Source organism: Ochlerotatus camptorhynchus, unplaced genomic scaffold (assembly GCF_037179485.1).
Source record: "Ochlerotatus camptorhynchus isolate MF236.1 unplaced genomic scaffold, CSIRO-AGI_Acam_v1.1 ptg000320l, whole genome shotgun sequence".
Taxonomy (NCBI): domain Eukaryota; kingdom Metazoa; phylum Arthropoda; class Insecta; order Diptera; family Culicidae; genus Ochlerotatus; species Ochlerotatus camptorhynchus.
This window is the reverse complement of record NW_027040808.1, coordinates 2,839,626-2,851,864: the sequence shown is the minus strand read 5'-3', so window position 1 is coordinate 2,851,864 and position 12,239 is coordinate 2,839,626. Positions and strand designations below refer to the sequence as shown.

The following is a 12,239-nucleotide window of genomic DNA, read 5'->3' as shown; positions in this document are numbered from 1 at the left end:
TCTCCAACTATGCGTACTTAGAAGAATTTTAAATCTCTCCAGATCTAGCATTTATTATTTCATTATTCATGTTCTATTCTTCATGTTGTATTCTAACTTTTTGTTTAGTTTCTAAGACAATCAGTAGGTGATGCATATGAATAAAAGGATGTAATGTCGCCCTAAAGGCCCCTAATTTGGGCCCGTATATAAATTCAGTTATCAACTAAATTTTCAATAGCGACCAAAAATATCCATTAGTACCGTGCCAATGACATGTGCATCTAGATAAAATTGACAAATAGCAGGTTTTTAGCGATGGGCCCAATCTTAGATCCATGGGCCAACATTAGAGCCATTTCCCTTATTAGGGTGGGGAGGGAGGTTTGGCAATCATCCACGGTCCATACAAATTTAAAAAAATGTATGGACAATTGTCTACGCAGGAGGAGGGGGGGGGTCATGAATCCCAAAAAACTGTCTACGTAGTTTACGAAAAGCCCCTTACTTGCTCCGTAATAAATTCACTTTAAATGAAAGTATACACCGAGGAGCCGAGTGGATCGTTTGCATATTATTACTGGTCCCGGGCCTCGCATGTGATGATTTGATCAAATTAGTTTTTCGCACTGATTGTACTGCCGGTACTCGCATATTAGTCCCATTTGGAAAATCGTCGTATGGTGAAAATGTCAATTAAAGATATTTGCATAATTTGCTGTTTTCCAGCATCATCTAGTCAAAATATCTTTACTTTGGTTAGAGATGTTATGCCTCAGTAAATTCCGGCGCCGCCAACTGGGATTGAACCCATGCCCTTTGGGGTGAGAGGCTATCACGCTTACCACTACACCACCGAAGCCAGTGTATTTTTCAAATCTACAGGCATAAAAGTTCGCGTTTGACTTGCTCATATGCTGTCTGCGGCTGTGGAATAGTTCGAGCGACGTTTCATCACTACCTTAAGCCCCACGTTGTCGAAAGCATTTCCAGTTGATGGTGTGTTATAATGCAATTCTTGAGTAACATTTGAAAAGGGCATATCCTCGTTGATCGATTCTCTTCACCGACTTTCTCTTTGGTTTACCACGGTAACATAAACGAATTTCTCGCTAAGCTCGGAGCACAGTTCGACAGAAGATGATGTTAGCTTGCGCCTGAAACAAAACACTGAATGGGAAATTCATTTGTAGTCGGGTTATTCGTGTAAGAGAAAATCGATGAAGAGAATCGATACAATGATAGGCCGTTTTCTCGTGTTGCGTGATTTTCATTTTTCTTTTACCCAACGGGATAACCTCGATCACGCGTTATCTATTGTTCGGTTGGTGCGGAAAAGTGCGTGTGATGATTTTAGTTTTTGCTCATCTTCAAACATAATTCGAAATTCCGGTAAGCGTGGAATGAATTTGATTTTTTTTTAATTTAGTAATTTCTAGATCAAATGATGCGTAAACTGGTGCAGTGATGCATGTAAAATTCAATGCATAAAAATGGATTATTAAATTCATTCACGTAAAATTATACTTGTATTGCTGTTTATTGCAACGAAGGAAAAGCTTATTTCGATTTGCAATGCGCCGGTTTTTTTTTCGGTAAATTGGAAATTTTTCCGTTTGTGCGATATACATTTAAATCTATCTTTCTATCTATATATATAAAAATGAATTTCTGTCTGTCTGTCTGTCTGTCTGTCTGACCCTTATAGACTCGGAAACTACTGAACCGATTGGCGTGAAAATTTGTATACAGGGGTTTTTGGGGCCGTGGAAGGTTCTTATGATGGTTCGAGACCCCTCCCCCTTCTGTAAGGGGGGGCTCCCATACAAATGAAACAGAAATTTCTGCATAACTCGAGAACTAATCAAGCAAATGGAACCAAATTAGACATGTGGGGGCGAGTGTGGGGGTATAAGGAGATAATCATAGGGGGATATAATAGGGGGGGGGGGCTACGTACAATATAGCATGCTTTTTTTTAAATCGGCGCATAAGCTCAAGCTAACATTGAATCCCGAGCAAGGCCGGGCACACTCAGCTAGTAAAGTATTAAAACGAATGTTATTAACTGAATAGATTACTAGGCTAAATTGGCTAAACAGTCGCATTTTCCTGGATCTTGAATTTGGTTTAACGTACGACGTCTTCAACATATTCCTATGTTTTAGTTTCCTTGAAAATTCACTCAAAACTTTGTACAGGATTTGTAGTTTGTAGGATTGGATTGTTCTCAAGCATTTCCTTTTGAATCATCCCCCGTCACAGAGTTCTTTTCAGAATTAAGAATAACACAAATTTGAGATTCTCTCTGGAAATCCCCTGAACATTTCTTTACAACAGTACGGAACATTCCACAGTCTCTGCGAAATACTCTAAAAAAGACGTGAAATTCATCAATTGATTCTCTTAGATTTTTAAAGGTTTTTTAAGAATGCACTGAAGCTTCTTTCCAATTTTGTTTACTTGGCTTGAATTCTTCTTAAAATTCTCATGAAATTCACCTCAGAATTGAAATTTTGCTCAGAATAATCTAAGAGTTCTCCTCTAAATTGTCTTGAAAATTCATTTAGGTTACTCTTTAAAGTTCTCAGAAAACTCGTTTCGATCCTTCATAATTCCTTTAAAAGTCTTAACACTAAAAGTTGGATTTCTTTGGAACTATTCACAGAGCCTGGAATCCTCTTCACAATAAAAATTGTACATTCCTCAGAGTTGCGTCATTTTTGTTTTACTCTGCACCCTGCATCGACTTGAAGTTCTAGTCAAAACTCTTGCAGAGTTCTTTCCAAAACTCCCTTTTAATTTTTTTATGAAATACTTTGGTGTTATAACATTCATTCTAAAATCTCCTAAAAATTTCTAAAATTAATGTTAGTGGTTATTCTAAGTGATTTTATCCTGAAAATATAGTCCTGCCCAGAGCTGCTTGATTTGTTTTACTCTGCACCCTACATCGACTTGAAGTTCTAGTCAAAACTCTCGTAGAGTTCTTTCCAAAATGTTAGTTCTAAGTGACATTAGCCTGAAAATATAGTCCTGCCCAGAGCTAGAAAATATCACGGCCGTCATGTGACAATGAGAAAACAAGTACTCTCACTATCACGAGCAGGGCTCTACATTTTCGAAGCTCTAAAATGAACTCGAGTTTTGTTTCTCTCATACAACGTGATCAGCGCTTCATTTCTAAAACGCCTAGCTAGACTATCAGCAAGAAACGGAAATGAAAAAGAAGCACGCTTAGAAGGAAAGGGTGGCTGTGGATCTTCTCGTCGTTACTTTATTCATCGCTTTCAAACGAAACCTCGAACAGTCTATCATCGCTCTTTCAGTTTTAATTTGAAATGCGTTTTGTCCCGTTTTCGTTAATTTTGTGGATGAAAGATAAATTAAACATATTACGTGTAATCTTCAAGCGTTTTCACGTGAGAAATGCTTTAAATACACTACCGATCATAAGTTTAAGGACACCCCCAAAAAACCATGCAAATAAGTTTTGTTCAATGATCTCTCATTTTACGTTCAATTTTCGATCTCCAAAGGTTATTTGAATGGTATGAATGGTATAGCATAAGTGTTCTACTACTACTTTCATTTCAAAATTTGGCCAACCCATTTCTGAAAATATCAGTCACGATTCTTCAGAGTAAATTTTTAAAAATATTGTAACTTTGGGTTTGAAAATTATATTGAACAATTTGTCTACGAGGAAAGTTCCATTCAATACCTTTCAAATGATCTAAAGAGAACGAAAATTGGACGTAACATGACAGAGATATGAACATAACAAATAAAAAACAAACATAAAAAATCTGTTGATGTGTTTCATGAAAGACGAAGCTATCCAAGTCGAGCGCTCTTTCGCTCGTCCGTTTCACCGAAGCTTTAAAGAAAGACCACTGGAGCGACGGGAGAAAGAGAGAAAAGCTATTGAACATTTGTTTGAGCAAGCCGACTGAGGTTCTAGAATGCTGCAAAGCTGTGCGACTTTAACAGAAAAAGAAAGCCAGCAGTCTCTTCGTCGCATCGATTTAGTCGATTGAAGCTTATATTGTGGCGCCCTGATCAAGAGACGAAACTACCTATCATAAGCTTTCTTGTCATTTTCCAATGATTAAGCACTCATCACGGTAAGCGCAAAATACACAATAATGACTACAAAGTAAGCATTTTCGAGGGAAACTGGGACTACCCATTAAATGAGTAAAATTTACAAGTAGTGAGTATTCATTTTTGAGTAGCAAATACTCATAAATAGGCAATATATTTACTCATTGAATGGGTAGTCCCAGTCTCCCTCGAAAATGCTTACTTTGTAGTCATTATTGGGTATTTTGCGATTACCGTGATGAGAATAATTTTCATACGGTTTTGGCATCAAATTTTCTAACTGATTTTGATGAATTTATGCTAGCAGCAGTATATAATCGGTGGGGTGAATGCATTTTAAAGATTTCCACGTTACAAGTAAAAATAATTTGAATAAATGAGCTAGTTATTGAGATGTTCACAACCCTGCCACGTTCTGTCATGACAAAACAATCGATGATATTTTGAAGAAAATTTCTATCATCGTTTTCTCATCCGATGACAGTGCTAGAAGTATATCTGTAAATATCGCGTGAGATCTTTCATAGAATTTGACATTTGCAAGCCCTGAGTCCAGTCGAAGATTGTTAAAATTTTGTCAAGGACCAACAATTTTTATTTTTTCAAAGAGAGGACGAAGTATACTTTTTCCCGATTTATCATCGAAATTCATGGGTTTCTCCAGGTGACTTCGAATTCCCGACTATTTCCCGGTTTTCCCGATTCCCCGGTACACCTCAGACCACCCTATCCACATCTATGACACATCCCAGCCACACAAAAGAATCACTCTCTAGCACGTCCATTAAGGCATATTCAAATATATCAGCCGCCAGTAAAGATTATCAGAACCTTTCTATGCCATCGAACCACAAAGAGCACCACACCAGCGCTGGCTAGAAAGAAGAAAAAAAAAATACTCCATCCCTTCAAAGCAATCCATCTTGTCAATAAATATTTGTGTATGCAAGTACCTACCACGGCAAACATTGAGGCAAAACCAGTAAAATAGGTGCAAACAAAAACGACAACATCAATCTGACAGCCACAGCATTTCGTATGGAACTCGGACGGAAACTGTGCGGAGTTCATACGTCAAAAGTAAAGCAAAAACAACAACAAACCATAAACTGTGTTATGTACCCACACACACAGATTGAATGGTTGTGACTCAATCCGACGGAACCACTACATCCCGGTATGGAACGGACGGAGCAGAGCTGAGATATGCTGTCAGTTTCGGCGGGTGTCTATATATGTATCGCGTGCTGAATCTCGTGTTCAGGTGCACGTCCTCCTTTTCCCGGTAGGTGGGTAGGTATGTAGGGTAGGTGGGTAAAACTATGCAGCGTTCGGTGCAACGACAACAGCCATCGAACGGGGTGAATGCAATTTCTTAGGTACGTGTCATCCCATCGAAGCGGAGCGGAGATTATCGTAATGTCAGTCTAATAAATAAGAAAGTGATGATGATGATGATGATGATGATTTACATTGGCAGCGCAGCGTTGCGATGATTACGATGTTATAATACCGGTAAAATTACATTATATCATTGAAGTAATGTACAATGTAATTGATCGTTTGCGGTAACTGGTAGGTTGCATGTAAGACAGTCAAAAGAATAAAATGATTCATTTAGTTGACTTGCCTGCAAACGGCCAGTTACCATGTCGAATCATGAAAATGGGAAACGTTGAACAAATTGGAGTGTTTTTAGGATATGGAAGATCAAAACTAATATCGTGGTAACGTTTTTCCGATAACTTACATGGAATTCCGAGTAAAATGTGTCAATGAAGAAAAACAAATTGTTCAAAATTAAGTATGCATGACACAAAGCTTGATGTTTCTCACTGTAGAGTATCCGACAAGGTATATATGGATCAGATCACGCTTGCACGCAAAACAAAGTTCTCCTACATCCAATGTAAGGTTGGATTTATTAAATCGTCTGCATATGTTTCATACAACAAATGTAATGGCAATTCTTGCAATGGACTCCAGCGTTGAAGCAAGTTTTTCCAAAACTCATATTTTTGCATAAAACCTGCACGAGATGATTTTTTAGAATTATATGAAAACCCTTCCGTCGACCACATTTCAGTATCTGTTCATGTCGCGAAACATTGTAAATTATGCATACTTTTGCACACACTTTTTACTTGTTCATGCAAATCTGTAATACAGAGAATTTTAGGTTCGGGAAGGTTGATAGAAGTGAAGCTAATTTATATTACAGAAGTTGAGCGAATTATGCCAATTTTAACTCTTTTAAACCAAAGTGAACTTCGTAGGAGTTCAGAGGAAATATTGTTAGAATTCAGCAAACTTCTAAGAACTATTTTTGGAACTTCCTGGAAGTTTTGGAACTTTATGTCACACATATATTCAGGAGAATCCGCAAAAAGGTAAAGGGTCTTCCAGAAACATTGGAAATTGTCATTGGATATTTTGAGATCTTGGTCACATTGACAAAGCAAGGAAAAAATGATAAGCTTCGTAGAAACTAGGGACAGTGGATAAGTTATAGGCAGTGCTGAAATTTGTCATAGTCATTGACAGACTTTCAAGCGATATTGACAAAATTGTTTTTCACAAAGTCACTAACTTGATCCTCGAAAAAAACCATCTTCAAAATCTCAATAATTTTTGCGTCAATAATAAAGATTCAAAACAAAAAGTGTAATTTCGTGCATTATGTGTCACATTATTGATATCCAAGTAGTTAAGAACGTAGATGCTTGTTCACTTTAACGGCTCAATGTAATTTAATATCGTTACAAATTTAGCTAATTAAAAACTCTACACATGTTCGTCACTGACAGCATTGTCATTGATAATTGATATGGTTTGTCTTGACGATGACTGTTAGCTCAAATGAGTGTCCAAAGCAGGATTTCACAGAACTTCTCACATATTCAAGAAACTTCAGGCTCAGAGAGCTTCGGTAAAGTTCCTCTAGATATTTTTCAAAGTAAATGGTAAATGATAAGATTGGTTAAATATTATTCTGAATATCCTAAACAGCTTAAAATTTCATATTTCGTAGATAATATTTCTATACATGGAAGAATTTAAAGGATCTCCAGCTATTCGAAGATTTCTATAAAGTTCTCTAGATTTAATTGAAAGATTCCTAATTGATCAAGTACAATTCTGAAGATTCTCGCTAGTATAGTCTGAGTCCTCTGCTTCCTTTTTCAAGACTTCAGGTTGATAAACTTCATTCTGAAGTTCTTAACCTTTTCAAACGCTGATATTCTCCCAAGATGGCAGGTTGATCAAGAACTATCTTCAGCGGATCGAGGATTTTAATGGATTACTTTGGATATATTAAAAGGCTTCAGATTGACCAGTTCTTGTTTTGAAAACGGCCATTACTATTGCTCGCAGCCTGTTCCTCTGTTTTTTTTTTTTTTTTTTGCTGAATGTTAGACGTCGGACGGCTGTATTTTCGGAAACTCATAAACAGCAGCATTTGGTAGAGCTTTTAAAGAAAAACCCGATTTTACGGGGAGCTCAGCCGTATAAATGGAAACAAATGGATGATTAAACACTATGAAATACATTCAGCGAAGTAGTCAGTGGCACCGGTGGTGTAGTGGTCAGCGTGATTACTTCTCACCCCAGCAGGCCTGGGTTCAATCCCAGTCGGCGCCGCCGGGATGTTCTGAGGCATAACATCTCTGATCACGCCTTCCTTCGGGGGGAAGTAAATCCGCTGGTCCCCGGAGTTGATGAGTCGATAGGTAGAGTTCGTGTGTGGGAGCTGCCTCCCTGGCGTCGTCGGTAGCATTGGTTTTCAACCGGAAAACAAGATCGACGGAAAACAAACCAAAGGAAAAAAAAATAGCGAAGTAAGCCAGTGGATATTGTGGTTTAATGTTAGTTGTCGACAGCAGTCACAGCATGCCGAAGCTCTGTGTAATTTACCACAATGGTCCATTGAGATAACATTCAAATTTTGCTTCCCAAATAACTCTTTGTTTATTTGACAGCGTGCTATTGTGCATTGACGGCTGTCGAAGAGCTTTTCGAGTTTAACGAACCAACCATTTTGTTTGTTGTAAGGATGAGTTCATTTGTCATACATCATGGCTTCACCGGAGCAAACACGTCACAATTCGATCCTGCACGCTCGAAACGAAAGTCGACGAAACGTACTGCCTGGCAGTTTTCGATCAAATTCCTGAGCAGGAATTTTATATTTCGGTTGATCGGAAGAGTGTCCTGGAAGAATGTAAAATCAAAAAGAAGTCGACATTCCCCAAAAAGATCCTTGTCCGGCAAACAATCTGCAATTTTGGGCTGAAAAATTAAACTGTCATTACTTCTGGAACCATGAACCAGCAAATTTTACCAGGAGGAGTGCCTACGGAAGAGACTACTGTCTTTTCTGGAGCAACATGAGGTGCCTATTCTGGCCGGACTTGACAAGCTGTCAGTACTCAAATTCCAACAAACAGTTGTACAGCGGAAATGGCGTCAAAGTGGTTCCCAAGGAGATAAATCCGGCCAATACTCCAACATTAAGGCCAATTAAGAAATACTGTTCAATTGTGAATCACATAATGATGAAAAAGAGTAGAACTACACTTGACCTGAAGGATTTCAAGCGGAAATAGAGTTTGACAGCCAAGCAAGTGGGAACAGGGCTCGTGCAAAAGATGATGGGCCGCGTACGAAGAAAAATTCTAGCAATGGGCTATGGTAAGAAGGTAGACTGAAACAATGGTCTTACAGTAAGCATAATACCTACTAATGTATAGGTGTTACATTGAGCATTTTTAAACTCCAACCAAACTTTCGTGTCCGGATGTTTTCGTGATCAACCTTTATTTGAGTAATATATTCGATGAATCAGTTAAGCATGAGTTTTAAAAGATATTTTCCGTCCAGATAAGTCCACTTTTTCAATAAAGTAAGCGGGCCACAAATGGTATAGGCAAACTTACCGTAAATGAACACGCTTTTCGCATCTAATGTTTCATAAAACTGAATACTGCTGTTGTGTTAGATGTACGGTAAATTAGCCTAACTTCTGGATAGGAAGGGATTTTCAGGGAGAAACAAAAGAAATAAGTAGGATGGGGAAATCTATGACATAAATAACATTAAAGACCATGCATTTCCTTGCAGATCAACAATCTACAGCTTCATCGTGTCCATGTTGCACCTGACAGAAAATTCGAAAGGGCATTTTTATTTCACAATCTTTGCTGGAAAAGATCTATTTGCTTGAATGGATTTGAATGGTCTTTAAAATGATATCGCTTTAATATTTTACAGGGAGATGCTAATCTTTTTGTGGAATGCAATAACTGAATCATTTTGTGTCAAACAAATATAACGGTTATTGAAAATGTTTCAAATGTGCTTCTGGTGACGCATAGATAACGACGTTCATTTTTGTGACTGTTAAGGTCACCTTGGATCTTTATGCTATTAATTTTAATGTTTATTTGTTCGGTGATCTGATTGATTATTAATTATCACTGTTAAACCTTGAATAATAAAAAAAAAGCCAATATTGACGCAACTTATAAAAAAAAAAACATTAAAAAAACTGCATGTTTGCTACTGTTTATCACCAAATTTCACCTCCATCAATCAACTGATAATTGAAGGAATAAATCAAACCCCTTCTTGACATTCATCTACCTCTGCTGAAGAGTATGTTTATTGGCTGTCATTTCTTCGATCACACTACTGATACTCGTGTGTCGTATCACGGCAACCGCACGTCGGTGTCCATGTATCTGTGCCAACTCACAGCTTGCGGAACGCACACATTTGCACCGCCATTTACACCCACAGTCGCGTATGTGTCATAGAAAACCCCACCGAGCAACGATTTCACAGCATAACATAGTTTGGAAAAGTGCGCTTTTCCATTACTTAACCGATACATTTTCTGGTCTGAATCTGCCAATCGGTCGTCGTGATTTCTATGATCAGGCACTCACTAGCTGTCAGATAAACTGCTGTCTGTGTCTGTTTTTTTTTTGTTTCCTACATACACACAGTCAATGGTGGTGCAAATAGTAGCGCTGGCCCAGAGTTGACAGACAGTCAGACGACGTCGGCGATGGCAGGGGGAGTAGGAAGGAAAATCAAAAATGGCGTCAACATGGATGATTTTTCCAGGTTGCACAAAAGTAGCACTCACCCCGAAACGGGTGACGGGCAGGATTAATGCGAAACACTGACCTAGTGCGCGATCGGTTGCAGTTGACCCTTTTGGAAAGACCGACCACTTACCTTCTCATTGACTGGGTGTTCATCGTTGATTGATTGTGTGCGAAGTTTGTGCGTTAAATACTTGAGCATAGTTACTCCTTATAGGTAGACTTTTGTTCTATTTTGTCTTGTTTAGTTTGGCCGGCACTCGATGCGTCTTCTTCTTATTGTGTTCCCTCGTTCCGCTTATTCTGACAAGTAGCAACTTCCTTTTCTTCTTCTTGCTTTCTTATTTTATCCGCGCTATCTTTGTTATCACTGGCGGTCTGCCATAATAATAAAAAAAAAGATAAAAAGCTGACTCAAAATATCACCGAACAAAGGAAGAATAGAGTAAACCGATTATGAACCAGCTCGAACCGGTATTTGTTTAGTTGATCAGATTCATGCACTTTATCGGATTTTTCAAAAGTTTATTTGGCCCATAGACATAAACAAGAAAAACAACAACAAAGGCGAAAATGACTGAGGCTGTGTGTATGCTGTCTGTTTTAGGTGCAATAAAATTTTATCGATTTTTCCGTTTCAAGTATTTTTCTCTTCGTGGCGCTAGGTCAGGCATCAGAAAAATTGCCTATCCTCTTCACAATCCGGTTCCGAAACGACACTTCCCGGTTGTTGCGATTCACCCTTGCACTTTACCGAACGATTGTCAAAACCAGTTCCCCCGAAATTATTGGTGCTAATTTTGCTTCCTCGACCGCGGAATCAACAAATGAGCGAATTTTCTACTTCTCCTCGCGATGGCAACTCCCGTCAAAACACTGCTTCCAGACGGCCGTCTATCGGATATTTTCACCAATTTTCACACATTCCGGACGCGCGCAAACTGCCAGTTCCTTCGAAAACAGCACAACCAAGGATTGGAAAACAGAAAACAGTGTCCGGTTCCGGTTCGAAAATTCAAGAAATACCGAATTAACTAGAGACAAAACGGAAAGTGCGTCCGCAAAACACTTTCTCGCCACTGGCTGTCCAGCTAGCGCAAGTCCTGCCTTACAAAGCACTTGACACTCCTCCGACGACTGGCCTCTTGCACTCGAGATGCACGCAGCATCAGTATGTTGTAGCCATCACGGAGAGCAGAGTCACAGCACGTCAAAATACCTCCAACATCAACGCAGCACAGCACTAATAGAGGAACAGCATCGGGAAAAGCGCACCACCACCAGTTTGGCACGTGTTCTCTTCTGTATGTATTATGATGTGTCCATCGCTTTATGCACTCTCGGCGACGATGCGTTTCGATGTCAAACGAGCACGGGATCTCAGCCGCAGTCTCTCGTCTATCGGTAGAAAGTGCACGCCACGTTGTACAACTACACTTCTCAATAGGAACTCGTACTCTTATGGCGAATCCTTGTACACACAGATTGGTGGTATCAGGCCGTCAGCCCCTAGCTAGCACATCAACAAACCACAACAGCTCAGCGCGATATGTTATGCTCCACAGACTAAACAACAATCGGTGCGGTGCGGTGCGAGTTGGTCCTCACTCTCCGGCAATCGGTGCAAATCTGAGCGTACGGCCAGCGAGTGAGTGATGTTTTAATTTGGGAAAACATAAAAAGAGTCATCTACGCTGCGCTCGTAAATTGAGGGTATAGGAGAATAGCCAGAGTACTACAGTTGCGTTATCTGCTCCGTAGAATGCCTACCAGGAGCGAGCAGGGCTGCCGAAAATTTTAATCGACTTTAATCAGTTGCAATAGGACATGATTCAAAGTTTTATACTGCAACAGATGGCTCGGTTTCAGTGGAGGCCAAACATACAAATTAATATTTCTTCCCACTACTCTAACCTCAATCTACATGTGCACTAGTCGTTTGCAAATCCCAAAATATGTCTTGCCTTTTGCAACCGATTTGAATGTAGTTATTGCTAGATAACTCGTTTTTGAAGTTGGTGCACAATTTAAAAAAAAAATTAG

The 12,239-nt window shown here is 39.1% G+C and overlaps 1 protein-coding gene across 1 annotated transcript in view; it reads right to left on the bottom strand.

Moving 5' to 3' along the window:
• The window catches only part of Reph (Regulator of eph expression), a 153,140-nt gene extending 141,368 nt beyond the window's left edge, over nucleotides 1-11,772 (bottom strand). The window contains exon 1 of the mRNA XM_065229731.1: nucleotides 10,330-11,772. Within this exon, the coding sequence (XP_065085803.1) occupies nucleotides 10,330-10,398 (69 nt within the window). The 5' untranslated portion in view covers nucleotides 10,399-11,772. The remainder of the gene's footprint in view (nucleotides 1-10,329) is intronic.
• Nucleotides 11,773-12,239: the final 467 nt, after the last annotated feature.